Source organism: Brachyistius frenatus, unplaced genomic scaffold, assembly GCF_029030835.1.
Source record: "Brachyistius frenatus isolate BFR_SWC_R1_liver_20210118 unplaced genomic scaffold, ASM2903083v1 Contig_53, whole genome shotgun sequence".
In the NCBI taxonomy this organism is placed as follows: Eukaryota; Metazoa; Chordata; class Actinopteri; family Embiotocidae; genus Brachyistius; species Brachyistius frenatus.
In genome coordinates this window covers 1,078,850-1,104,103 of record NW_027210652.1, presented here as the reverse complement: position 1 = coordinate 1,104,103, position 25,254 = coordinate 1,078,850, and the positions used below count along the sequence as shown (strand labels likewise).

General features: G+C 43.7%; 1 protein-coding gene across 1 annotated transcript; it reads left to right on the top strand.

Annotated features, from left to right (window-relative positions):
• Positions 1 to 5,869: 5,869 nt before the first annotated feature.
• dok7b (docking protein 7b) lies at positions 5,870 to 25,219 on the top strand. Its single transcript, XM_069704922.1, is given in 14 exon segments — positions 5,870 to 7,001; positions 7,385 to 7,460; positions 7,589 to 7,634; positions 8,510 to 8,598; positions 9,209 to 9,359; positions 11,267 to 11,467; positions 15,761 to 15,880; positions 18,716 to 18,823; positions 19,358 to 20,220; positions 22,930 to 23,001; positions 23,363 to 23,411; positions 24,056 to 24,132; positions 24,134 to 24,182; positions 24,293 to 25,219. Coding segments are annotated over 13 exon segments (2,163 nt in total). The 5' UTR covers positions 5,870 to 7,001; positions 7,385 to 7,406; the 3' UTR covers positions 24,577 to 25,219.
• The last annotated feature ends 35 nt before the right edge of the window (positions 25,220 to 25,254 follow it).

Sequence of the window (25,254 nt, the reverse complement as noted above, 5' to 3'; positions counted from 1 at the left end):
TTTGTTCTGTTCCTCACGTCGACCTTCCTCTACCTCTCTCTGCCTGCAGGTTGTGTTTACGTGTACTTCGTCATCAAAGTTTGAAGGAAGTTTTTTTTTATTTTTTTATTTTTTATATACGTATCTGTCTAAAAGAAATATCACCAAGGGACGGGCCGGTGTTCGGATTTAGCCTCGTAGTTTAAAGTACACACGAAGTGAGATTTACAACGCTTTCAGTTTATCTTGGGGAATTTCCTGAATCCCAAAAAAAAATCCTAAAACTTCTGACAGTTGCTTAAGAGGTTTTTGTTTTTTTTCCATATCCAAGCTAAACTGTTACGTAACACAACATATGCCCTTGTTAACTGCTAAAAACATGAACCAAAGAATATATGTATATATTTCAAGTTTTGGTACATACAGTATATTGTATCATTTTAATTTTTTAGTATTTCCTATTTTTACTGATTATTTCCATTATTGATTGCTCTGAGGATTATTGACTGTTTATTATTGATCTGTTAGCTGTTTGTTTTTTGTTTTTTTAAATTCTGAAAATTTTGAAAAATGTCACTCTGTGCTTCGCAAACTTTTGTCTACAACCGAAATATATTCAGTTTATTATCACGGAGAACGAAAGGAACCAGAAAATATTCACATTTAAGAAGCTGAAATCAGAGAATTTTAGGATTTATTCATTAAAGAAATTAAAGTAAAAAAATTTTTTACCCAAAATAATGCATTAATAGTTTGCTTGCTGTTACAAAATGAGCAAAGACAGCTGCCACTCAGGAAACAGGTTATCATCCTTTTTTATTTTTTATTTTAATCACATGTTTTAACCAAATGGTTAAACAAGTCTTTCAGGATTGTGTGAATGTTTTCAGAACAGCTGTAAGTGTTGTTGAACAACCTGTTAAATATTATTTTAAACACAGGATGCTCAGAGTTCAACATGAAACTAACAAAAATAGGATTTAATGATCCATCAGCATAGAAAGCAGTTCAATGGGCTCCACCAGCTACAACATCCAAATGCTGCTTAACATACTCATTAGTCAGTTGCAATAACTCCCTAATATAATATATGAATTTTAAATGATAAATATTTGTTTCACTTTTCATTTTCATAAAGCAGCCTTACATTTTGGTGATTATATTTCTGTATTTCTCTTCTTCACTTCACCTCTAATGTTATACTTTCTGTTAACTGCTTTTACTTCAGTAAAATGTCTTCAGTGCTTCTTCCACCAATAGAAAATAACTATCGTAGCCAGTATTGTTAATATCTCAAAGTTGTCAGACTCAACTTTCTTAATGACGATTGACCAACAGCTCCTCGATTTAAAAATCGGCTTCGACAACGTTGACAGATTCTTCGATTTATATTTTCTGTGTCCGTCAGTTGAACCTCTTCTATATATCTTACTTGATATTCCTGTCTGCTCTCTGTCGCCTCTTCTCTCTCTCTCTGTCTCTCTCTCTGTGTGTGTGTGTGTGTGTGTGTGTGTGTGTGTGTGTGTGTGTGTGTGTGTGTGTGTGTGTGTGTGTGTGTGTGTGTGTGTGTGTGTGTGTGTCTTTGCAGGACAGGGCTTTTGTTTTGGGGCACAAAGGCTTTTGGGGGCGACCGGTCTATTAGCTATGCATGGCTTCCCCCTCGACTCAATGCCTTGTTAGGCCAGCTTTTTTCATGCCGGGCTCTTTGGTAGCCCGCAAACAAAACCCGGTTGTCTTTCTTCCTCATAGTCGTGCAAACACACACACACACACACACACACACACACACACACACACACACACACACACACACACACACACACACACACACACACACACACACACACACACACACACACACACACACACACACACACACACACACACACAAACAGGCACACGGATACTCATTTCCACTTCACACATGCATGCGTGCACTCGCGTGGAAACACAGTCGGTCTGATATCTGCGGGTATCTTCCTGCATCACATGATGATCTCGTTCTGTGGCGGTTTTCCCGTTAGAATAACTCTTCATTGTTTGTCACCTGTGTTTGTGTTTCCTCCGGGACCAACATGTGACAACAGCAGCAACTGATTTTCAGTTAACCCGGTCCCATGTAATGATGAAAAAAACACGTCTGAACAGATCAAATATGTTCTCCAGCTTGAATTGATCTTCTTTCATGAAAATCAAGTTTCTGTCCAAGTGAGATAGAAGTAATTACCAGACGGCTCTCGTCTCAAACAATCCCCAGTAAAACAGCAGAAACAGCAACTCTGAAGACGGCAGATAACCGCAGTGTTTCCTTTTGTGGTATTATGAACCCAAGGATCAAAAAAAGAGCTTTGTGGAGACCTTAAAACTCATTTAAATACCAAGCAACAGATGAGGTTTCCTCTAAGTAGACCGACTCTGGGTGTGATTTTAGTTTTCGTGCTCCAGGACCCAGCGAGTTGTCTCATTGTTGCTGTAATTGCATGGGAAAACCTTGTTTACAGAAGCTGTGAAATACGAATAAAGTTTTGGCTCCGTGTTTCAGTTCACTGGCCAACTAAATAATTGCCTCCGAGTGCATCGGCACAATTCAGCGTGTGATCTGAAACGGTGGACGGAGCGACCAATGAGGAGAACCGAGAGGAGCAGGAATGATAATCTGAAGTAGTTTATGGCTCAAAGCAGTTTTACAGTAAATTGAAGTCGTGTGTTAAAAGGCCCTTCACCCTCAAACAGGTGTTTCCAGTTACTCTGTTTGGGTTTTATTTTTTGGGCAGCACTCTGCAGAATTATATGACATCGAGAAATGTCGTATATAAATAAAATGGTATGGTGAAAGTTTGTGAGCTGTCAGTCAAACCGTAGTGCCGAGAAGAGGTGGATAAGAGTGAATAAGTGAAAACACTTGTTTCTTTAAACTGCACCGACTTGTCTTCACTTGAAGACTATACATTTGAAAAAGAAAGATATTCGTCTGAGTGTGAACTTGGACTGAAGTGAGACACCCTCGTTCGCACTGTCAACTGCAGCCTGTATTCTCGTCTACAGCCTGGAGGGATGCTCGTGGATCTAACCTTTGAGTGTTTAACAAGCATTAACATTTGCTAATAAACACCGGGCACAAAGTACAGCTGATGGGAACGTCATTAAGTTTAGTTATTAAAAAAAAGAAAAGAGTATTAGATCTTGAACTGATTTATTTTGTTAATGTCAGAACAAAACAGATTTTTCCCTTTTTTTTTTTTTTTTTTTTTTTTTTTTTTAACAGTTTGTTTGTTACAAGCAGGGAAAACACACGCTGGAACTAACACCATCATCGTTATATCATTATTAACTACACCTCTGCTTTTCCTGCTGTGACTGTCTACGTAAAAATATACTTAAAGAGGTCAAAACTCCAGCGACGCTTTCAGTATGTGGAACAACGTTATGGCTTTACGTGTTTCTGCTTGTGGCCGTTTGACCCCGATGAAGACAACAAGCCGAAACACGTCGGTCGGAGTTTTGACCTCTGAAACGTCCGTTGTCTGTAAAAAAAAACACTTTAAGTTTGTTTAATATCTTAAAAGAGAAGAAGAATCAATTTAAAAGAGAGAAAAAATATTTGCAGAAACGGGTTTAAAGTCAGGTGATCGACCAAATGAGCTTTCACCAGTATGAAGGGACGAGTGCTTCTTTCTCTGAGCCAGTAGATGGCAGCAGTCTGTATTCAGATGATTCTCTTCACCCACAGAAACACACACACACACACACACACACACACACACACACACACACACACACACACACACACACACACACACACACACACACACACACACACACACACACAATGAGCCCAATCTAACCATCGTTCCCATGATGTCATAGCCAACAAGCCAGCATGGGAATATCTGTCACATCCACTTTACTGCCCTGCTGCCTTCCAGCTGTGTGTGTGTGTGTGTGTGTGTGTGTGTGTGTGTGTGTGTGTGTGTGTGTGTGTGTGTGTGTGTGTGTGTGTGTGTGTGTGTGTGTGTGTGTGTGTGTGTGTACCCATGCTGTTGGATCAGTTGGCTATAGGCTGATCACGGCTCTAAAATTGGGATATTTAACTGAAAATGACAGAATTTGAATAATCTTTTTAATTTCTCACCGAGGGATGAAGATAAGTTTCATCTTTAGTTTATCGTGGGTGTTTGTTTGTTTATTTTTTTTATTTCTGTGTTGTGTTTTCTGGCATCGGTTCTTGCATGTGGAGTGTTTGCAGTGCTTCGGCTTTACTTCGGTCTTTTGTCATCTGTCTTTTTTTTTTTTTTTTTTTAAAGCAGCCTCTTCTTCCTCAGGTACAGACAGAGACGGGCGGAGAGGGAGGGAGAGAGGTGGAAGTGGTGGTTTCAGAATGCCCGGCAGAAGGATAACATCTTCCAACCCCGTCCCTCCTCCGCCTCCTCCGCCTCCTCCGCCTCCTCCGCGGCCTCCTCTTCGCTCCCGTCGCAAATCCAAGTCACCTTCGTCCCGCTTCAAATACGCAACCCCAAAACGAGCCTTGGACGTGGACAAAATCGGGGTCAGCTCCGATCCGGGAGACGCCAGACAAACCCGCAGAGGGTCCCGGGACCTGCCGGGGTCCCAGGTCTCAGAGCTGGACAGGAAGTGGGAGGGTGTGGCCTCGGAGCTGCGTTGCCGTGGCGGCAGGATGAGGTCGGCAGTGTACCAGACATCAGATCCGCCGTCCATGGTCAAAGCCAAGCGACCGCTGGAGCAGAGTGAGGTCAAAGGTCAGGTCGACCGCAGTAAACTGAAAGCAACGTTCGTTTGAGGAGCTGCAGGTTTTTGCTGACGTTGTTTCTGTGACTCAGACCACACTCACCGTCTCGGTTTAAAGTCCAGGCGATGGGCCCGGTGTCGACAGCCGTGCGGCTGGTCCCAGACCCCCCGCTGAGGCGGGCTGAGATTCATCAAAAGCTGTGTCCCAATTCCAAACTACATACTCAGCATGTTCTGTGCTGAAGTGCAATTTCTTTTAAATAGAAATACTGCTTATTGCTGTTATTACTTGTTACAGAAAATAGTTTTTCATACAAAACATGATCATATTATACAATGTGCTGCATTGCTTTCAATGCTTGAAGTATTTTTTTAATGCACTGTTGGTTCATTTAATGGACAGTAATATATTACTATATATATTCTGAGATTGTTTCTCTTCTGTTGGAGCCAAGTGTCTGAAAAAGCTCTGGAAAAAATTCAAGTGGGTTTCAGTTTATTCATCTTAAAAAGTAGATTTTCTCAGCCCATAGCGGAATATCTAATCTTTCAGTTTATCATCTGTAATCTTAACAGTAACTGGTAACTAAAGATGTTTAACAAATGTAGTGGAGTAAAAAAGTAGATACGAATTGCCTCTGAAAGTCAGTCAAGTATAAAGTTAAAAAAAAAAAAATAAAAATACTGAAGTCAAGTACAAATACCTGAAATATGTACTTCAGTTCAGAAGTAAATGTACTTAGTTTCGTTTCATCAGCGTTCAAAACAGTGGCTTTTATTTTGAAAGGAAGGCAGGAAGTCACGGCATTCGGCCGTCTGCGGTAACTTTGTCATGTGATCTCCAAATAATGAGGTGATATCTGATCTGACTGGACATTTTTGGGAGGACAAACAACAAGTAAGATGTCCACATGCTGCAGAATATTTTCTGTGTCATCGTCTGACGCCGTTCGTGCTTTCTTTGTGCCTTTTTTGGAGTCAGACTAACGTCACTGTGAGGTAAATGTAATGTTTCTTAAACTAGCCCTGACAGATAAAGAGCAGGCTGCAGGCAGGCAGGTGGCCTGGCGAGCTTCACGCAGTGCACTCTGGGTAATGTAGTTTATTCAGCACCTTTTTTTTGGTCCCGATGCGCGATAAAAAAAATTAAAAAAAAGTCGTGTTCTGGTGTTTTACATTAAAACGCTCAACAGTAATGTGAAATTTAAATGAACTTCAGCTGGATGAGCAGCAACAATAATTCCTTCACTTATATTAATAATAATTGATCAAATATTGTCGGTTGTTGGTTGTCAAACAGCTCCAGGAACACCTCAGAAAGCTAAACAACAACAACAGCAAAATATGATCAAATCTTCTGAAAATATGTTTTACTGTCTATTTGTGAAGTTTATAAGCGGTAGGCTACACCGAAGTCACAGTATTCATTTCTTGCTGTATTTATTTATTGTGTGCTTCCTGCAGAATATGAGTATGTACTGTGGACTCGGGACTGAGAACAGCACCAACACCAGTTCTGTGTGCTGACATACTGTAAATCTGTAATTTGAAGGGTGAATGCAGTGATTTAGTGTTTCCCTTCATGCAGGACTTTACGAGCAAGCAAAGTCAGAGCAGCACAGGCTGAAGTTTATTCCGACTTTAAGTGTCTGACGTGGGTCGAGGTCTGAAACCTCACCAACCGAGGAGAGCTCCTCATTACAAGTAAAGTCATCTCCATTTGTAAAATCTTTTTTTGCTCCCCAAAGTAATCATTTTGAAAAGGGAACCGTGAGAAAAACAAAGAGATTTCAATGAGAAATAAATGTCAGCTGTTATTTTCCAGGGACTTTATCCTACCAGGTGTTTATTTCACCTGTCAAACTACTTCTCAAAGTTCTAATAAACGTACTGAGAATCAATACTACCCTCCAAAAGCCAGAGTTCCTCTTCAAGCTTTGGTCAGAAGAAGATTGGATTTAACAGAGACGTTGCTGTTGAATAACAGAGAACCCAGATGATGATGATGATGATGATGTGGTGATCCCTCACTCACTGGACAAATAGACACGCGAATGTTAATATGATTAAATATGTTCTTGTTTCATAAATCTTGTATTTTCACAAATTTGTCATCGTGGAGTTTTAAGCCAATTTGCTGGTTTTTAAATTGGCATCATTCCTGAGCCGGCTTCAACAGATTCAAGTGGATTTCCAGAGACGCAGCTGATCCTCCGCTGATCAGCGTGAAGCCCGTTTGACATCCGGCTGAGACGGTTTCAAGAGTTAAGTGAAAGGTGCGCCGGTTATGTGCTTTCTATCAAACTAACTCCAATGTAAACAATCAGCATTTGACGCGGGATGACAACTGTACTGACTTGAGTCCGGTTGGAGGAGGGGTGAGGGGGGGTGAGGGTGGGGGTGGGTGCTGAGGGGTGAGGTTGGTGTCCCTCCCTCCCTTGGTGGTCTGATTGTGGGGGTGAGGGAGTGCAGCCTGCCGGTAGGGCCTCCGGTGTAAAGGCTATTTTGAAAAGTGACCCTCTCTCTCTCTCTCTCTCGCTCTCTCTCTCTCTCTCTCTCTCTCTCTCTCTCTCTCTCACACACACACACACACACACACACACACACACACACACACACACACACACACACACACACACACACACACACACACACACAGCTGCTCGGAACCATGACAGAAGATGACGGATACAGTTGTCGTGGAGGGACAAGTCAAGTTTAGAGATGGAAAAAAGGTTCATTCTTCAGTTTCCCTTCTTGTTTTACGCTTTAAAATATGCTCTCATTCTTCCAGGCCAACCCGAGGAATGTGTATATATATATATTTCTTTAATTTATTCTTTCTGTACAAACTTCTCCACAGTGGAAGACGCGGTGGGTCGTTCTCCGGAAGCCCTCTCCGGTCGCAGGTATGTCTCCAAGCGTTTTCTATTTTTACGCTCAGTTCTTGTTATTCCCGATGAAGACTCGCACATTTTCACAGCGACACAAAGATGTGTGTATCTGTCGGTGTCATCTCACTAATCTCTTCTCCTTTACTTCAGTTTAACTAAACATAACTCGCCAATTGGTGTCTTGGCTGCGCGCCACAGAGCGCAGCATGTGTGGATGTGGCGCAATTCATCAGCTGATCCGATCGAGTGACTTCACTTAACTGGCCGACGTGAAATGAAGAGTCTGGATAAATATATTCTGGGTGTTTTATTGTGCCAGTTGGATTTAAGGTTTATTATTTGATAGCCTTTCAGCCCAAAAAAAAAAAAAAAAAAAACCAAAGTGTGACAGTTCAACAGAGGTTTTGTATGTGAAAGCTTGGCAGGAAGGAAAGCAGCATGTCTTCAAATCTGGACAGAGATGCTGTGAGGACAGAAACTCAGCGCACAAAAACATATGGCCCACAAACCCACTGCTGTGTCCTTGAAGAAAACTGGCAGTACTGGTGGGAATAATGTAGACCACTCTGCATTAACCCTGTGTGAGCCTGTTTGTGTTTGTTGTGTGTGTGTGTGTGTGTGTGTGTGTGTGTGTGTGTGTGTGTGTGTGTGTGTGTGTGTGTATATTTGTGGCTTGACTTTCATTATCAGCTGTGGCAGTGGATCAGTTCATTGTTTTAGGGTTTGTTGTAACAGCTGTGCCGTAGTAGACGGGGATTACAGAAAGTGACACATTTGTTAGGCTGCACCCTGTTATTAAAGTCTGTAAAGTTGATGTGTGTGTGTGTGTGTGTGTGTGTGTGTGTGTGTGTGTGTGTGTGTGTGTGTGTGTGTGTGTGTGTGTGCTGCAGACTGTCTGTCTTTGCTGGTGTACAAGGAGAAGAAGAAAGGGAAGGAGAAGGGCAGCGGCCACAAGGAGAGGCTCAATGTAACACTGGAGGTACGTTCTGATCTCAAGTGCAGGTGGAAGTGATGTCACAGCTCCTGAGTGGCGTCGCTTCACAGACTTCGCTTAAATACACTTAAATGTACAATAATATAACACATGGAGGTAGAAAGACTTAATGTGGGTCGTCCATCAGGTGCAACGGCTGAAAAAGCTGCAAGAGAACCAGAAATCAAGACAAACAAACAACAGTGGCACCCGACAGAGACGACTGACACCCATAATCCCAGATAGAAAATTCATAAAGCGTGTTTGAAAATTCAAAGCGTTCCTTGTGTATATTTACGTGACCTCATTCCCAGGAACTGTGATGTAATCTCAGTAGAGTGAGAACCGAGGAACCGGAGGGTCACGATCTCCTGGAACATTAGTGAGTTCTGCTTTCTCCGGTCAGAGATCTCACTCTCCGATGTTGGAGATGTTTTGTGCTTCGGGTCTCAGTTTGACGCTCTGTGGCTGGAAAAGCATCTACGTCCGAATTCCATCAACACAGACTGCAGGAATACGGAAAAATATGACCACGTGTGTCTGTTTACATTATTGATAAAAGTGTCTCATGGTTAAATGATGTGACGTCTGAGTGTGATTTACTCGGACCCTCCAGGGGATCTGCGGCGTGGAGCCTGGACCCGGGTACGACGGGGTCTCCTACACCCTGTCCATCCTCTGCCTGGCGCACACGCTGGTCCTGGGCTTCACCGGCCGAGATGCCCTGCTGGCCTGGGACGCCCGCATCCGCTACAGCCTGGGAGAAGGTCAGCGGCTTTGTGAGGATGTCGCAGGCCTGAGTTGTTGCTCTAAAGATGTGATGGATTAATGTGCTTCTTGTTTTTTTAAAGTCAGTCTTTGCCGTATTTACCAAACGAGGGAACGGTCCCACACGTCCTGATCAGAGGCGGCGGCTTTATTCCAAGAATTATCAATTCAGATTAGTAGTTTAAATATTGTCGGATGAATTCTAAAAAGGACATTTAAATTCTCTTTGACCTCTGTTGACCTCACCTGGATCTGTGTTGACATCCCTCCTTTTATTCAGGGTGCCTTTTTGATTTCCAGCCAGACTCAGTCAGGTTTATTTACAACACTGAGCACTTATAAATATGAAGAGCATGTTGGGTTTAGATGGATTTTTATATCTTATATATTTGAAGTGCCAAGCAGATAATGAGTTTTGAGGGCCAGAAATCTCAACAGCTCCTGTAGACTTTATTGCCTTATTTTTCAGCGTTTTGAACGCTTGACCCACAATAACGTAAATCTGACTCCGTGTGTGCCAATTAATCTGAATAGGCTCTAATGTAACTGACTAACAGTCATGTCAAACTGTGAAGAGTGTGCGCTGTTACTTGTGAAGGTTGAGAGGGAAAATGTGGGCTTAACTCGCTGGAAGGAATCAGAGAAATTCAACATGGATTTCCACGGACAGAAACAATCTGTCTTCCGTCAACATTATTGGTCTTCGAAGTCTTCAACGTCACAACTTTCTTTTCTGCAGAGTGAAGACCTGTGAGGAAAAGGAGAGCTGGATAACTTCCTGTTATTTCATAGTGCAGTAAGGATGTGTTCTGAAATCATCTTTGATCCAGGACTTTTTATAAATACTTTCTTTTCAGCTCTTCTGACTTTCAAAATCACATCTTCAGCAGCGCTTGTCATCTGAAAAATGCTTTTAAGAATTCCAGAGATATTTCAATGTAAAACTACTGAAACACTGTATTGTGCAGTTTTATTTGATGTTTGCATTTATTTCCTTTTGTAGATCACTACGGTTCATTTATCTCTGTTCCTGCAGTTCTCCTGAGGTGCTGCTGGAAACCTTCTAAAGCAAATGCAGAAACTATTTCACCTCAATTTACCCTTCTTGCAAATTGCATGTATTTTACATTGCTGCTGTTCAAAGCGTGTTGGTGTCGTACCTTCAAGGCACCCTTTGGTTTTTACTTTATTTCTCCACACGATGCAAAACATTTGCATAGATTTAACAGTTGCTTGAGGTTCAGTCAACCCTCGCAGTGATCATGATGACGGTGGTGTTGAAGCCTTCAGCTGGAGATTTGACCATTTATGTAGCTTCCTGCAAAGCAGGTTTCAGTCAGAGGTGCTCAGCTAGCGCCCTTCAGTCTCAGCATACAACCATTATTAATAGAAGTGCTTTTACTATATTCATAGACTATTTATCTTGTGCTCATTCATGTACGTCTTCAACTAAAATTGTATTTGTGTCACTTGTTTTTTTAAAGAATCTTGTTTAAAAATGATGTGCACATACTTGAAGAGAGAAAATTCTTCCCGTCCGCTGGGCTTTACTCGGGTTGCTGTTGGGACACATACTGTATACATGCATGCAGAGTACACTTGACTCTGCACAGTAAAGACTCTGAGAGGGACAGACAGACTTTGGCACTGCAGAAGTCCCATATGCACGAACTGAGCGATGACAAATTGCACCCAGCAGATCCCGAAGAACTGCTGCATCATCATTACCGCAGCCATCAGTTACTCAGTCGATGTGTGTTCATGCACTGTGTGCCGTGCCCTGGTCCTTCTGTTCACAAGCTCCGCCTCTTTTTATTCAGTGATCAATGACGCTCTGATTGTCTACAAGTGATTATGAGTCGATGACGCCGCTCGCTCTTTTCAAACTTTTCCGTCTCTCCTTCAGTGCACAGGTTCAGTGTCAACGTCGAACCAGGTACCAAACTGGAAAGTGGCCCCGCCTCCCTCCACCTGTGCAACAACCTGCTGGTCCTGACCAGAGGCCTCCCTCCTGGCGTCACCGGCCACTGGAAGCTGTCGGCGCTGCGTCGATACGGCGCCGTGCCGAACGGCTTCGTGTTCGAGGGCGGGACTCGCTGCGGATACTGTAAGTACCCGCTGAAGCTTTATAGCACATCTATTTTTTATGGCTTCACCCTGGTTTGGTGTGCATTCGGATTAGTCCTATTTATGATGAGTTACATCGTTCGCTTTGGAAACACTAGTGAAGAAAATAATTTCCCGGCTCGGCCCGTTTGGTTGCCGTTCTGCTTCTTGTCACATTAAGTTGATTAAAGCTCCAGAAGAGCGCCTGAATGAACCCGTTGGTGGCAGTGTTTCCTAGAAATGACGCATACTGGCCATCTATTTTTTATTTTTTTATTTTGTTCTCTGTGGGAAGAAGGCTGTAGGATGGTAAACTGATCACTATGCACTTGCGTCACTATCGTTCCTCTTGTGCTGGGAAAGTGCTTACCGTGAACTGGGAGCTAAAAATGTCCCTGGAAACAGCGTTCCTAGAACTACAACGGTTCTCAGTTCCCTCAGCGAGGGAACGTCCTCCAACACGTTTTCTTTTGTCTGTACGATAAACAGTTGCTGCAGAAAAGCTTTGGAAGTTCCACGTTTTAGAGACTTTCGCTTAAACCCTCCTTTTCATTCCTCCTCAGTGTTCGTAGGTTATTGGAGCTGTCACTCACACACTAATATAAATACAGGTGATTTATTGAAGGTGTTTATACAGTCAAACTTTACCCACGTGAGGAATGACTTTCTATGTATGAACTCTCCACACTGCACACCTGCCCACCAAATCAATGCAGCGCGCACACGAGTGTGTGTGTGTGTGTGTGTGTGTGTGTGTGTGTGTGTGTGTGTGTGTGTGTGTGTGCCAGGGTTTAGTTATCCTCTGAATGTCCAGTTGATGTGGGCATGAATGTAAGGAATGACAGCCAGCTTTATGTTTTTGTGTGTGTGTGTGTGTGTGTGTGTGTGTGTGTGTGTGTGTGTGTGTGTGTGTGTGTGTGTGTGTGTGTGTGTGTGTGTGTGTGTGTGTGTGTGTGTGTGTGTGTGTGTGTAAATAAAGTATATAAATACGTTTTTATTTGTGAGGTCTCGTTCATCGGTACGATTAAATCATTTGGTTTTAGAGATTTAGAAAATGTGTGAGCTCCTGTATGCACTTTTGCGATGTCTGTCTTTTTGAGAGAGTGTGTGTGTGTGTGTGTGTGTGTGTGTGTGTGTGTGTGTGTGTGTGTGTGTGTGTGTGTGTGTGTGTGTGTACAAGAATAACCGTGAGATCTACAGGCTCTGATTTCACTGTTCTCATGTGCAACATCTATAAATATCGGTCTCCCTGTAGTGGATAGCAGTCAATCACAAAGTGCCCTGAGGGGAGGAGGGGGGAGCGGCGCACGTCCAATCGCAGCCTTCCCCTTCACCTCATTTACATACTACCCAGCAGACTCGGGTGCTGTAGCGAGAGGCCCAGTTGACGTGACAGAAAGAGTGAGATGTGAGAGTTAAGTCGGCGGGTGACATTCCTTGCGTGAGTGGAAGATAGAGCAGAGTGTTGGTTTACATTTTTACATGTTTATTTGTATTTGGTGAGTACATGTGACACATTCCTGCACTCCAGGAGTTTTATGGAGTTCAGACTTCCAACATGACTCTGAAAATCCTCACTCTGTCCACTGTGGTATTAGACCTCTGTTTTAATACTCAAAACAAAATATGAAAAAATACAAATTAGAGCGAGAATTAAACTCACTGAAGCACAAAAAAGTCAACTTAAAAACCATTAAAAAAAAAAAAAGTGTTGCTCTTTTCCTGCTGACACGAGAAGTTTGTGTCAGAAGTGCAAATGAAGAATCAAACAGCGCAAACGAGAGCGAGCTGGCAGTGAAGGTGAAACTCAGAGAGCAAAGCAGACGGTAAAAAAAAGTGTTTTTAACTTTTGAGTTGACATTTTTTGGCATCAGCGTGTTTTATACTCTCAAATCCTTATTTTTTGTTTGATTAAGAAATCGTGTTCGAATGTTTTGACAAATCTAATTCCATAATTCATGAACTGTGTTTCTGTCTCGAGGAGACGCAGTGCAACATGTCAGATTCATGCAGAAAACAGTACAAATCATCCAAACAATGGCTTCTTCTTGGCCTATTTCATCATAGTTAGTCATAAAATACAATTTGTTAGCTTTGCTCAAGTAGCAGAAGCCACAAGCACATTTAATTATTGTTGTTCCACTTAATTCAGACTTCTTTTCCTGTTAACATCGAGTTAGTTTTTTCTGTTCAGAGAAAGCATCCTGTCGTCTCGTCCTTTCTTCTCTTTCTAAATTTGAAATGTCCCACGGCACATTATCAGAAAAATAATCAGTGCAAATGTGGTGGATAAATTATTCTAATATTCTTTTGTGCTACTTTGCATACTCAGCTGCCTGATGTCACTTCAGGCCTTTTATTTTTTTTATTTTTTCTACGGTGGTCTCTGCTTTCTGCTGCTGCTGCATTTTGAAAGTCAGCTGCGCCTCGTATGATACCATTTTTTTTTGGCTGCGGAGCTGAAGATGTACCCTTCAGTGATGTGACAAGCCTTTTTACTGCCGTGCTGTCACACACACACACACACACACACACACACACACACACACACACACACACACACACACACACACACACACACACACACACACACACACACACACACACACACACACACACACACACACACACACACACATACCTGACAGCCGACCGACTGCTCCTTTGGGATAGCGGGCCGTCGTGCTGTGCAAAGACTTTTGAGTAAAGCAGTAATCACTTGAGCCGGGTCTTCATGGAGCCCCGTTGGCATTCTGCATCGTCGTCTGCAGCGATATCAGAGCTCCGGCTCCTATTAGATGTGATAATGAGGCCACTGTGTTCTGTAATCGATGATGTTTGGAGCCGAGCCCATCTCTCAGCTAGACGGGTATTTTTTTTTCTTCTGGCTTATCAGGTCCACACGTGCTCGGGTCGACCTCGTACCACGCGCCCACACACACACACACACACACACACACACACACACACACACACACACACACACACACACACACACACACACACACACACACACACACACACACACACACACACACACACACGCTGACACGGTAAGAAATGACAGCCATGGACAGCCATCAAGCCTTGTGATCTGGATTAAAGCAATCTTGAGATGAAATGCTGCGTCAGCAATCTTTCCAAGTCCCTCAGCGGGCATAAAAACACACACGCCTCCTCCGGTAGGCTGCCGATGCACATGTGTGTGTGTGTGTGTGTGTGTGTGTGTGTGTGTGTGTGTGTGTGTGTGTGTGTGTGTGTGTGTGTGTGTGTGTGTGTGTGTGTGTGTGTGTGTGTGTGTGTGTGTGTGTGTGTGTGCTGTTTAGGTGTACAAGGTTATTCTTTAACATCTTCACATTCTCTGTCCTCCGGTTTAAAAGGAAGTAAATTCCACCTGTTAGATGTGTCATTGACCCACAGAGGTTAAAATGTCTCTTGTCCTCACCACCTGTCAAGCTTTTAATTCATGACTTTTAAATTACATTTCATACGTCGTGATGGAAGGTCAACATATTTGTGGGCTAAAAATGAGGACAGGGCTCCTTTGTGTTCACAACAAAACGCCCCTCAGAGAAAGTGACACAAATTAAAGTTCATTTCATCCCAACAGATGCTAATAATTGTCTTTCTAATGCCGGAATACACAACAGCTGAGAAAGCTAATAGGTTTCAGGTTTTAATTCAGGTGAGCGCGTTTTAATGGCAGCGGAGCGACAACAACAGATCTTTGTGGCCTTTGGATTATCGTCTCGCAGTATAAATACAAAGAATTGGTTTCTCGAAGCTCAGATGTTTTCATTTCAAAACCTGAAGTGAACAATGTTCTGCTCTACGTTTTCAGCTGTTTTTCTTTTCTATTAGCAGTAAACACAGTTCCATAAGAACAGAGAGGATTTGTCCTTCTTTTTTGTGAGTAATGGCTCACTTTGGGACTTTCTTTTCAAATATCTCCACGATGAGGAGATTGTGATGTATCATCAGTTTTTCTTTTTGTGTTTTCACTGACTCCTACATCTGCGTGGGCTCGACAGGAGAGTAGGAGCTGAATTGATAGATATTTTCTGTAACCTTTAGAAGAAAAGGCTGTTGCTGGCTCAAAGCGCAGCCTTGCCCTCGCAGCAGCCCTCTCAACCTCAGTGAATATTGTTTAGCCTTGATTTTACTCCGTATTTCAACCATTGACTACTTCCATCACCTCTGCCGTACTCCTCTTTCATGCTGTTTTTATTTTTTTACTTGCCGTTACTTCTGTCAGCTCATCGTTCATAACCGTACACGCTGTGTGTCCTTCCAGGGGCCGGTGTTTTCTTCCTGTCCTGTGCAGAAGGAGAGCAGATCAGCTTCCTGTTTGACTGCATCGTCAGGGGCGTCGCCCCCAGCAGGGCGCCGCACGGCCTGCGACCCAACCTACCAGGTGAACACACATATTCACATGAACACCAACGCAAAGAGTTTCTGACCTTAAAACAATCAGCCCGTTTGGTATGTGACTCTGTGACTTCCATTATGAGGGTTTACTGCCTGTTTAGTGCACACGTTTAGTATTTTGTGTCTGGCGCCGTGCTAGCGGAAAACTCCCACATGCTTGGAGCCCCGAGGGGTCAAACTGGAGATGAAGGGGTCGCGCCCGGGTGTGTCGACTCGTGTGCTATTGTAACGCACAGCTGGTTTCTCAGGGATCTGATTCAGGAGCTTATTGACAGTTGGAAAGAGAAAAGCTGTACAGGACACATACCAAGGATCTGACAGCTCTATAATAACTCAGAAATACACACACACACACACACACACACACACACACACACACACACACACACACACACACACACACACACACACACACACACACACACACACACACACACACACACACACACACAGTGGGAATGTGCCTGCAGAGAACTGAACACACACCACGTCTCAAGGTCTCAGTTTGAAACTATTACATTTTAGGATGGATGCCAACAAGGGAAAAAAAAAATCTCACAATTACGTCAAGCCTTTAATTATTTATTTTTTTAACATTGGACTGTCGGAGGAGACCTTCACTTGTCTCTTTCTGATATGAAAGTAAAATAGTATGTGACTTATTTGCACCTGGAACCGGTTTTCCCTGTCGTTCCCATCACACCGATCTCGAAGAATTATTCATATCTTGCTCGTCGGGGATTGCGCAACTTTTGTAAATCTTAAATTAGGACATCTCAATTCATTTTTGTTCACGTACTGCGGTAACTGGAGGCTTCTCTCTCTGTGCAGCTGTCTAGAATTGTAGTGGGTTACACTCTCCCCCTCTAAACTGCATGAAAGCTAAATATACGTACTGCAATGTTGAATGTGAATGTTATTTTTCTTATGAAATTGGCTTCCAAAAACGAGTCAAACATTTTTTTACGTTTTTTTTTTGGGGTGTATTCTCGCTGTAGATTTGATAATGTGAAATCGTGTTTTTGTACACATTAATAAGACAAACAAAGAAATAAAATGGATGCGCCACAAAACCATCGTTGAATAGCGCCTCTAGTGGTCAAAAAGTCTGTAGGACACCTTTAATACAATGTTAAGGAATTTCCATTTTCTGCCACTTCTGCTCATATTTAAGTGAACAACAGAAATATACCGCGTATACTCTTGATTTGTATTTTTATAAGCATGTTTAGTCACTGCTACATATGGACCGAAGATACAATCTGATAAAATGTTTATTCTTAATTGTTTTACGTAGTGGTTTTTCCAGGATTTAACAAATTAAGGACAAACAAGTGTGATTTGTGTAGATTTACATTCAGTTTGATGGAAAGAAATGGAAAAAAAACAAAAACAGCATTAGCGTCCAAACTAAACGAGTTCAACGTCGGCTTCTCTGCCGCGTTGACCCCAGAGCGAGCCGCCCTGCGTCAGTCGACGCTGTGAAGTGGCTATAATTAGTGTGGACGAGCTACGTCAGCAAATGTTAGCCGACACCTCGCATAGCGTAGTGAAGAAACTTGGCATCTGAACGTCGGCGTTAGCTGCTGCAGGCCGGGGGTTCGGTTGTTGACACCTTCATGCACACAAACACCCTCACCCACTGCAACACACACACACACACACACACACACACACACACACACACACACACACACACACACACACACACACACACACACCTCAGAAGCAGTGCCCCCCCCCCCCCCCCTCTGCCTCTGCAGTATGTATATATAGCCGGCGTTAGGTGTGTAATTAGCAGGGTTTTACACTAAATTCATGTTGCAGCAGACAGTCGAGGCGCCTTCCACGTCTTCTGGGAGATGTTCAATTTACAGGCGGGTGTAACAGTCACAGCAGACATCTTAAAGAGCAGGCTGATAAACACAGTTACAGCTCTTACAACTTCAGCCTCAGATCTTCAGGAGGGCTCTGATTGGCTGCTCATACGTCCCGACTAAAGGCGACTGAAGGTGGATTATGCAATCAGCTGTGGATCTCTCTGCTCTGAGCAAGATCAGTCACCAAATCACTTATTTACACGTTATTTGTCTCCTGTTTCTCTCACCTGGTTTTGTTACTACTGTAGTTGTGCTGTTTTTATATTGTTGAGGATTTTATCCCCATTTTATTTTGTATTTCTGCCGGATTTTATTGGCCTCCGCCCTGTAATGTTTCAATCCTGGTTATACCGTGTGAAGCACTTTGTTTTTATCAGCTTTATATTCCTGTTCGTGCTGAGATACGATCTGGTATTTCTAAAAGACATTCTTGCATGCTGAATTATGTTTTCATTCTTATGCTTAAAAAATTAAGGTCAATGTGAATGAGCCTGTTTTGTATTCCTACAGTATGAGTATGAGGTGGTCCTATTTTCTGCACAGATAAAAAAAAAAAAATACAAAGATTACTTTAACTCTCAGGGGGAGGAGTCATGAGGTTCGACTGATAGAGACTTTAAATGTCGTTGCAGACTGCTGAGATGGACAGCTTTACTGTTTAACTTAGACTTTATCTAAAGTGGGGAGAGGTAGATAATTTGTTGCTTTAATAGAAAGGATGAGAGCGATAAACCTTTTATCTCAAAATGAAACTCTTTATCGATCATCCAGAAGAAGGGAAGGACAGATTTATTCTAAGCACCTTTTGCACTTTTCCAACTCGACTCAACTCACTTTTTGGTACGAGGTGCTTCTCTGGATTTTATTCTCCATCGCAGACAGAAACACTTCGATGGTGACGTCTGTCTGCCTGTACTATGTGTTGTACGTTTAAACGGCAGATCCCAACGCTGACCCGTCTTCAGCCGAGGAGCGAATCAGCCTGGAGGCATCGGAGCTGGAGAAACGACTCAGCATGTTGTCCCACTGCAGCCTGGCAAGCAGCACAGGTACGTTGTTCTCCGAACTCCACTTCATGTTGCATTTTAACAACCGAGCCGTAACTCAGCAGCTCTCCGTAATGTTTGAGAAGGACAGCAAGCGTTATCCGGGGGCCTTCAGGTGTTGGTGGGAATAATGAATCCCTTCTCTTCTCTTCTGGCCGGCCTGCTGTCCACACAAAGGTTTAATCACCGTTCTATATTTATGCCGGGAAGGGTTTTGTCATAGTTATGTGTGCGCATTAGTCAGAAATGTGAAGCTGAGTAACGTCAGAGGTTCCATGATTCATTTCTGCCCTCACTGCACAGAAACACCTTCAGATGACTTGAGCTGTAGTAACTGAGAGCAGCTGATTAAAAACTCATTTCCCAGAGTCATACCATCACATCTCAACACACGATATCTGTGTTATTAATGAAATGGTCCGTACACAGCAGAAACTTTGTGTTTGGTGTATGAGAATGAATGGACCTCCACGTGGGTGTAAAAAAAAAAAAAAAAATCACTTCATCAGGATTTCATAACTTTCTCGCCCTCTTTAGCCTCCGCTTACAGCTGCAGCACATCTGTTGCCGGGGACGACCACAGCAGCATCTCCAGCTCCTCCTCCAGTCAGTCAGAGACGAGCTACGGAAGCAGACTTCCGTTTTGGGCGGAGCCGTCAGCCAGGCCGCACCCCTCCAACGAGACGGCCTCCAGCTCCTCCACGCTGAAGGTGCTGACCGGTTCGGACGACCGGCTTTACGCCGCCGTGATGTCGGGCTCCCGGAGTCGACCGTCCTCCGCCCATCTTCGCGGTCTCCATGACAGCGGGCGGCAGAGCTCGTTAGACAGCGGGATCGGGATCGCGGCGGGAAGCCAGTCGTCTTACTCGGGGAGCTTTTCCTCGTGCACGGGGAGTCTGGACATGGCCAGCCAGGAAGGAGGAGCGGACTTTGGCTCCGTGGCCAGCCTACCTGCTGCTCCTGCCGTTCCTTCTTCACCTCCGCCAGCTCCTCCCCCAACTCCGCCTCTTTCTCCTGCACTTACCTCAGAGCCTGCTAGAGCCTCCTCCAGCTGCTCCTGCGCCTCCAGGTCGGTCTCCTCTGCGTCTTGTAGTCACAGCGAGGAGTACCACATCCCCAGCCTGCTGAAGCTGTGGTACGACACCCCGAGAAGTCTGCTCCAGGCCTCGACCCCGAGGGAACCGCCGGCCCAGGGAGCGCCACCTGAGCTGGGCGGGGATGGCAGGAGCGGTGTGGATGGAGGTGGCAGTCAGGGCCGGAGAGGGAGCCCCGGAGGACTGAGAGCTCAGTGTCAGGCGATGATGCAGCGCTCCCACTCCTGGGGCAGTGAGAGGACGCCCTCTGTAGACAGCGAGGGGAGCTCCACGCCGAGGCCCCCGCTGGGCCCCGGAGACACGCAGGTAATCACAGCGTCACGCTCTTTTATTCCCTCACTCTCACCTCTCAGGTCTTTTTGGGAGTTCTTCTTTGTTCTCTAACATTTTACATTAAGTAATGAAATGATAGAAAATGTTTACAAATCCTAATGCTAATCCCTCCTGGGTTTTTCTCCCGCTGCTTCTAATCTCCAGAATGTCTCCGCTTGCATTTTCAAAGCCCACAGCGATGTTTTTTTAAATATATTTTTAAAATTCTTCTGCTGATAAATGAGATCTTATGTAACTCTCCCCAATGAGCTCCTCCGTCGAACTGTGGTTTGGATGTTGAGGAATAGAAAGAGGCAGCAACAGAACAAGTGATACAGCTGCGGTTGGGAAGTTGGCACCTGCTGTCACATTTATTAAGCGCTAATGGATTCGAGGTGCCAGTGAGTCGCTGCTGGAAATGTTACTATCCTAGAGGAGGTCCCAAAGGTCTTTTTTTTATTTTATTTTTTATACTCTCACAAAGCAAACAAAACAGACACCTGCCTAATACATTTATACAATCATAGATTTCAGATGTCTGCTTGAACTGAGTGCACTCAGTAAAAACACAAGTGTTTAAAAATAAACAGGGGTAGAAGAAAATTACCAATACAAGTAAAAATATATAATTAGAAGTAAAAGTCCCCTGTGACTGATATTAGAGTTCTAATATCACACTGAAGTTTTTAAAGTCACTTTTTGGTGAAAATGTTCATCTGAAACAAGAAGCTTCAACTCGCCTGTTTGTTTGTTGGAAGTCAAAAAGGTTAAGATACACCAGCACGAGAGTTAAATACGATTCTGGAGCTGCTTTTGCATTTTTGTATTTAGTCATATTGCAGCTGCTCTCAAAGTAAACACATTTCCGATATTACAGTTGGTCAAATTGTACTTTGTATAATCGTGATTATATTTCAGGAACCTACAAACCGGTTTAATCTTCAAAATCTAACGTGCAACGTAACCTGCAACCTTATCATGTTTCTTATTCAAAATCTCAACTCATCAAGTAACTCTAAATGTTGAACTGCTGAAGCTCGCGGTGTTTTCGCCATAGATGTTGATTTAAGTGTCTGTTAGTCAGTCTTGGTGAGATCTATTTATCTGAAGCAGTTTTTTCTTTGTTTTCCTCTTTTGTCCTGCTGTGTTATATGATTCTGCAGTGTTTGATGAACAAGAAGTTGAAGCAGCAATTATGTTTTTACTCTTTAAATCCCCGCCTCTACTTGCTATTGAACTAATGACTCACTGCATTTGCAATTATGATTTCCAGTCGGCGATGCTTCTAAGAATCAGACGCAGCCGGGAGCAGAGAGACAGGGAGGAGTGATACCTCTACATTATCATTTCTCTCTGAAATATCCTGCTCTGTGGTTCAAACTCGCACCATAAAACCTCACCAATGCACCGCAAAGGTTAAATTAGTTTGATAGCTTTTTGAAACCAGCAGCTCACTGCTCTCCTGCAGTGTGGCGCCTTCCTGCACTCGCAGCATGCGTTCTCAGTTTGCTCCATGTGGGCAGTTTTAGGTCTCCGGTCCAAAAAACGACTGCGGATGTGATTCGTTCTGAGAAAGTGCGGGGGGGTGGGGTGGGGTGGGGTGGGGCGGGGCGGGGGAGGAGGGTGGGAAGATTCAAACACCAGACAGAAGTGACTGTGAACAGAAGCCAGGTTTCTTCTCGCTGCGAGGCGACCGCACCGCCCGCTGAGCCGCAGAACTCCAAATCATGTGGGTGTCCATCACAAACCTGTCTGGAGCCGCTGTTGGTTTTTTCCTTTTGATATTTTCTGTCTGAAACCCTCAAAAAAAAAACCAACAACCCTCAGAAGTGACTTCTCCACATTGGGTCTAATTAATTTTCCCGATGGGTTGTGAAAAGCGCTTCCCCCCTCGTCGCGGGCGAATTATCATCAGAGCAGGAGAGGAAACAGCATGTCTTGTGATTTCTGACAGCTCGTGTAGGAGTGTGTGTGTGTGCGTGTGTGTGTGTGTGTGTGTGTGTGTGTGTGTGTGTGTGTGTGTGTGTGTGTGCGCGTGTGTGTGTTCATCATACAGCATGTGTACACTGAGGAGAGAGTGAGGAATTAAATGAGTTGTGATGAAACCAACAGAAAGCCTCAAAGAGGAAGATCCTGTTGCATGAAAGCCAAATGAGTTTTTCTTTATCAACTTCATGAAGTGTGCGCGGTTCAGACGAGGCGGCCTTCCTGTCTGGTAATGAGACGAAGCCCACTCGTAGTATCGCGTCTGCTGGAACAGACCTCATGACGGGTAATATTCCTGAAGCTGCTGTGGGGAGGAGGAAGCTGTCGGATGTGTCATGTCTGAGCCCGCCACCCTTTTAGTCTGCCACCTTTAAAGATGATAGCTCTGTTCTCTCAGCTCTGTGATTCCTTCATCTCGTGCCCTCACACTTCCTCTTCTTCTAATCAGTGCACCTTTTTTTTTTTTTTTTTTTTTTTTTTAAACCTTTGTCTGCAGATGATCTCTCTCCACATATCTCACTTCTCACTACCTTTTGAGATGCTGCTGTTTTTTTTTCTAGGCAGTCACAGCGTTGGATGTTGCAGTTAAAAACAAATGAACCTCCACCCTGACCCCACCTCCTCTTCCCTCCTGCCTCCTCTTGCCCTCCTGCTCTTCCTCCTGCCTCCTCCTCCCTCCTCTTGCCTCCTCTTGCCTCCTCTTGTCTCTCCCCTCAGTGCGCTCGTGGCTTAGACACCTACGTCACACCGGAGCAGTGGCGGTCGGCGAGGAGCAGATGCGTGAACCGGGTAAGATGTTATCTGCGTATTTCAGCCGGTGATGGAAGAAGCCATAAAAATATATAATATAAAAATCAGCTTTGGTCTGGTTGGAGCAGAGAAGAAGAAACAAAACTTTCCTTGTCTTTCCTCTTAAAAGTAGAAGAATGTATAACAAGACTAACAGTTAAAAACAACAACCTCCAATACAAATATAAATGTTAGATTAATATGATATAAACTTCAGTGCCACTGTTCAGAAAATCTGGAAAAAGATGACAAATATTTTTTTTTAAACCGAGTTGTGAAAATAAGCAGCACACAATTTACCTAAATTCTAGAGAATTTCAAAATAAAATGTTTGAGATCATATTTTTTTCTCATTTTCTAGGCTGACAACCCTCCAAAATCAGACCTGTCACTTTCTGCAGAGACACAAGGTTTGTGTGTGAATGCAACTGTCTTATCATAAAGGTGGAAAAGAACTCCATTAACCCAGATACAGAAGCTAAAGGTTCAGTGGTTAGAACTGGGATATAATAATCATAATTGTGTTTTCATTACACTAGAATGAGCCTTCATTATCTACATAGGGAGCGGGTCCTCTGCCGTAGAGCCGCCATGTTTCTACAGTAGCTCAGAAGGGACAAACTAAACTCTTGAAAGTGCCACCGTAGATACTCGGCTACGGGAGGAAAGGGGTATTCAGTTCGTTGCAATCTACAACCTCACCACTAGATGCCACTAAATCCTACCCACTGCTCCTTTAAGAACTTAAAAAAAAAAAAAAAAAAAAAAGTATTTCCACATTGTTCCACTTTATCCTACATTTATTTGACAGGTAAATTTACCTGTTACTTTAAAATCAATTAAAAAAAAACAACTTTGTCAAATATGATGCACTGTAAAGACCAAACTACTCAACACTATAAAATGTTGTTAACATTAGCTACCATTAAAATGCTGTTTTACATGTTTATGCATCAGTAATAATCAAATAATACAACTAATACATAACTCAGTAGATGTTCAGAATATTTCTACCGTGTCAGTATTAAACACCGATGTCCTTTGTGTGTGACAGAGAAACACAGTGGCAGCGAAGTTGGCTGGAAGCTGGCAGGCCTGAGGAGGTCGTTGCAGTCGCTGCCCCCCTCCGCCCCCCCCACCTCCGCCCGTCACACCGGGCACGTACAGGCCGACAGCTTGTGGTAAGAGAACCACGTCCGATGTGTGTCACGTCCGGCAACTCGACAATCCTGCTGGTCCACCACAATTTAATTGCCTCCCCTTTCGCCCCGTTTTTGGATGTTTCCTTCAGGTGTGTTCCAGTCTGCCCGTGAAACTCGTCCGTCCTCCTCCCAGGACTCCCGACTTCGGACTGACAGCACTGCTAATTATGTCAACATCCCCTTCAGCCCCCTCCTGGCTAGAACCAGGGAGCTGCTCTACACCCAGCCGGACCTGCAGAGGCCCGGCTCCGCTCCGGTCTCCGGTCCGCACGGCGCTGTGAGAGGTAACGCTTCTGCAGCTCCAGTAAGAAACACTGAGCTGTCGGATTACAGTGTGTGGCACTCTGCGTACATTTATACTGTGGATTCATGAAGTGCAGTTAGCAGAGAAAGGAAAACAGAAGTGCAATATGAAACAACACGGATCGGTTTAATTTGGCCGTTTTCCTGTTTCACTTGCAGAGAAATCGATTTGTTAATTCGTCTCTGCGTCTGTTGGTGCTTCAAATGTTGTGCATTGAGCAACTTCCCAGTTAAATCACCTGATCAACATCAGCAGCTGTCTTGCGCACATTTTTGTGACCACTGGTTCACACGATTTGCAATTTCGTGTCCTTTGCGTTATCTTAGAGGACACATTTGACATTTTTTATGCACATTGTAGTACATTTAATGAATAAATAGAATAGTCACGCATGTTTGGACGGTGAAAATTAAGCAATTTAATACAGTGATTTCAAAGCAATTTACAACAGGTGAAACATTTTCCATGTGAGAATTTGAAAATCAAAGAGAGCATCAGAGCACCAATACAAAAACATAGTAAAGTTAATTTCTACGGGAACAAAGTGACGGAATAATTCATATCACGGAGAAACAGATCGCTGCATGTTTTTACTCTACGTTAAAGATGAAATAATAAAACGTTCTTCTCTTATCTCCCTCCTTCACCGCCGATTCCCCAACCAGAAGAGGGCTCCATTAGGTACGCCCACCTCGACATCACTGCCATGGAAACGGCCCAGAGAGTGGGGGCGGAGCATGTTCAGGG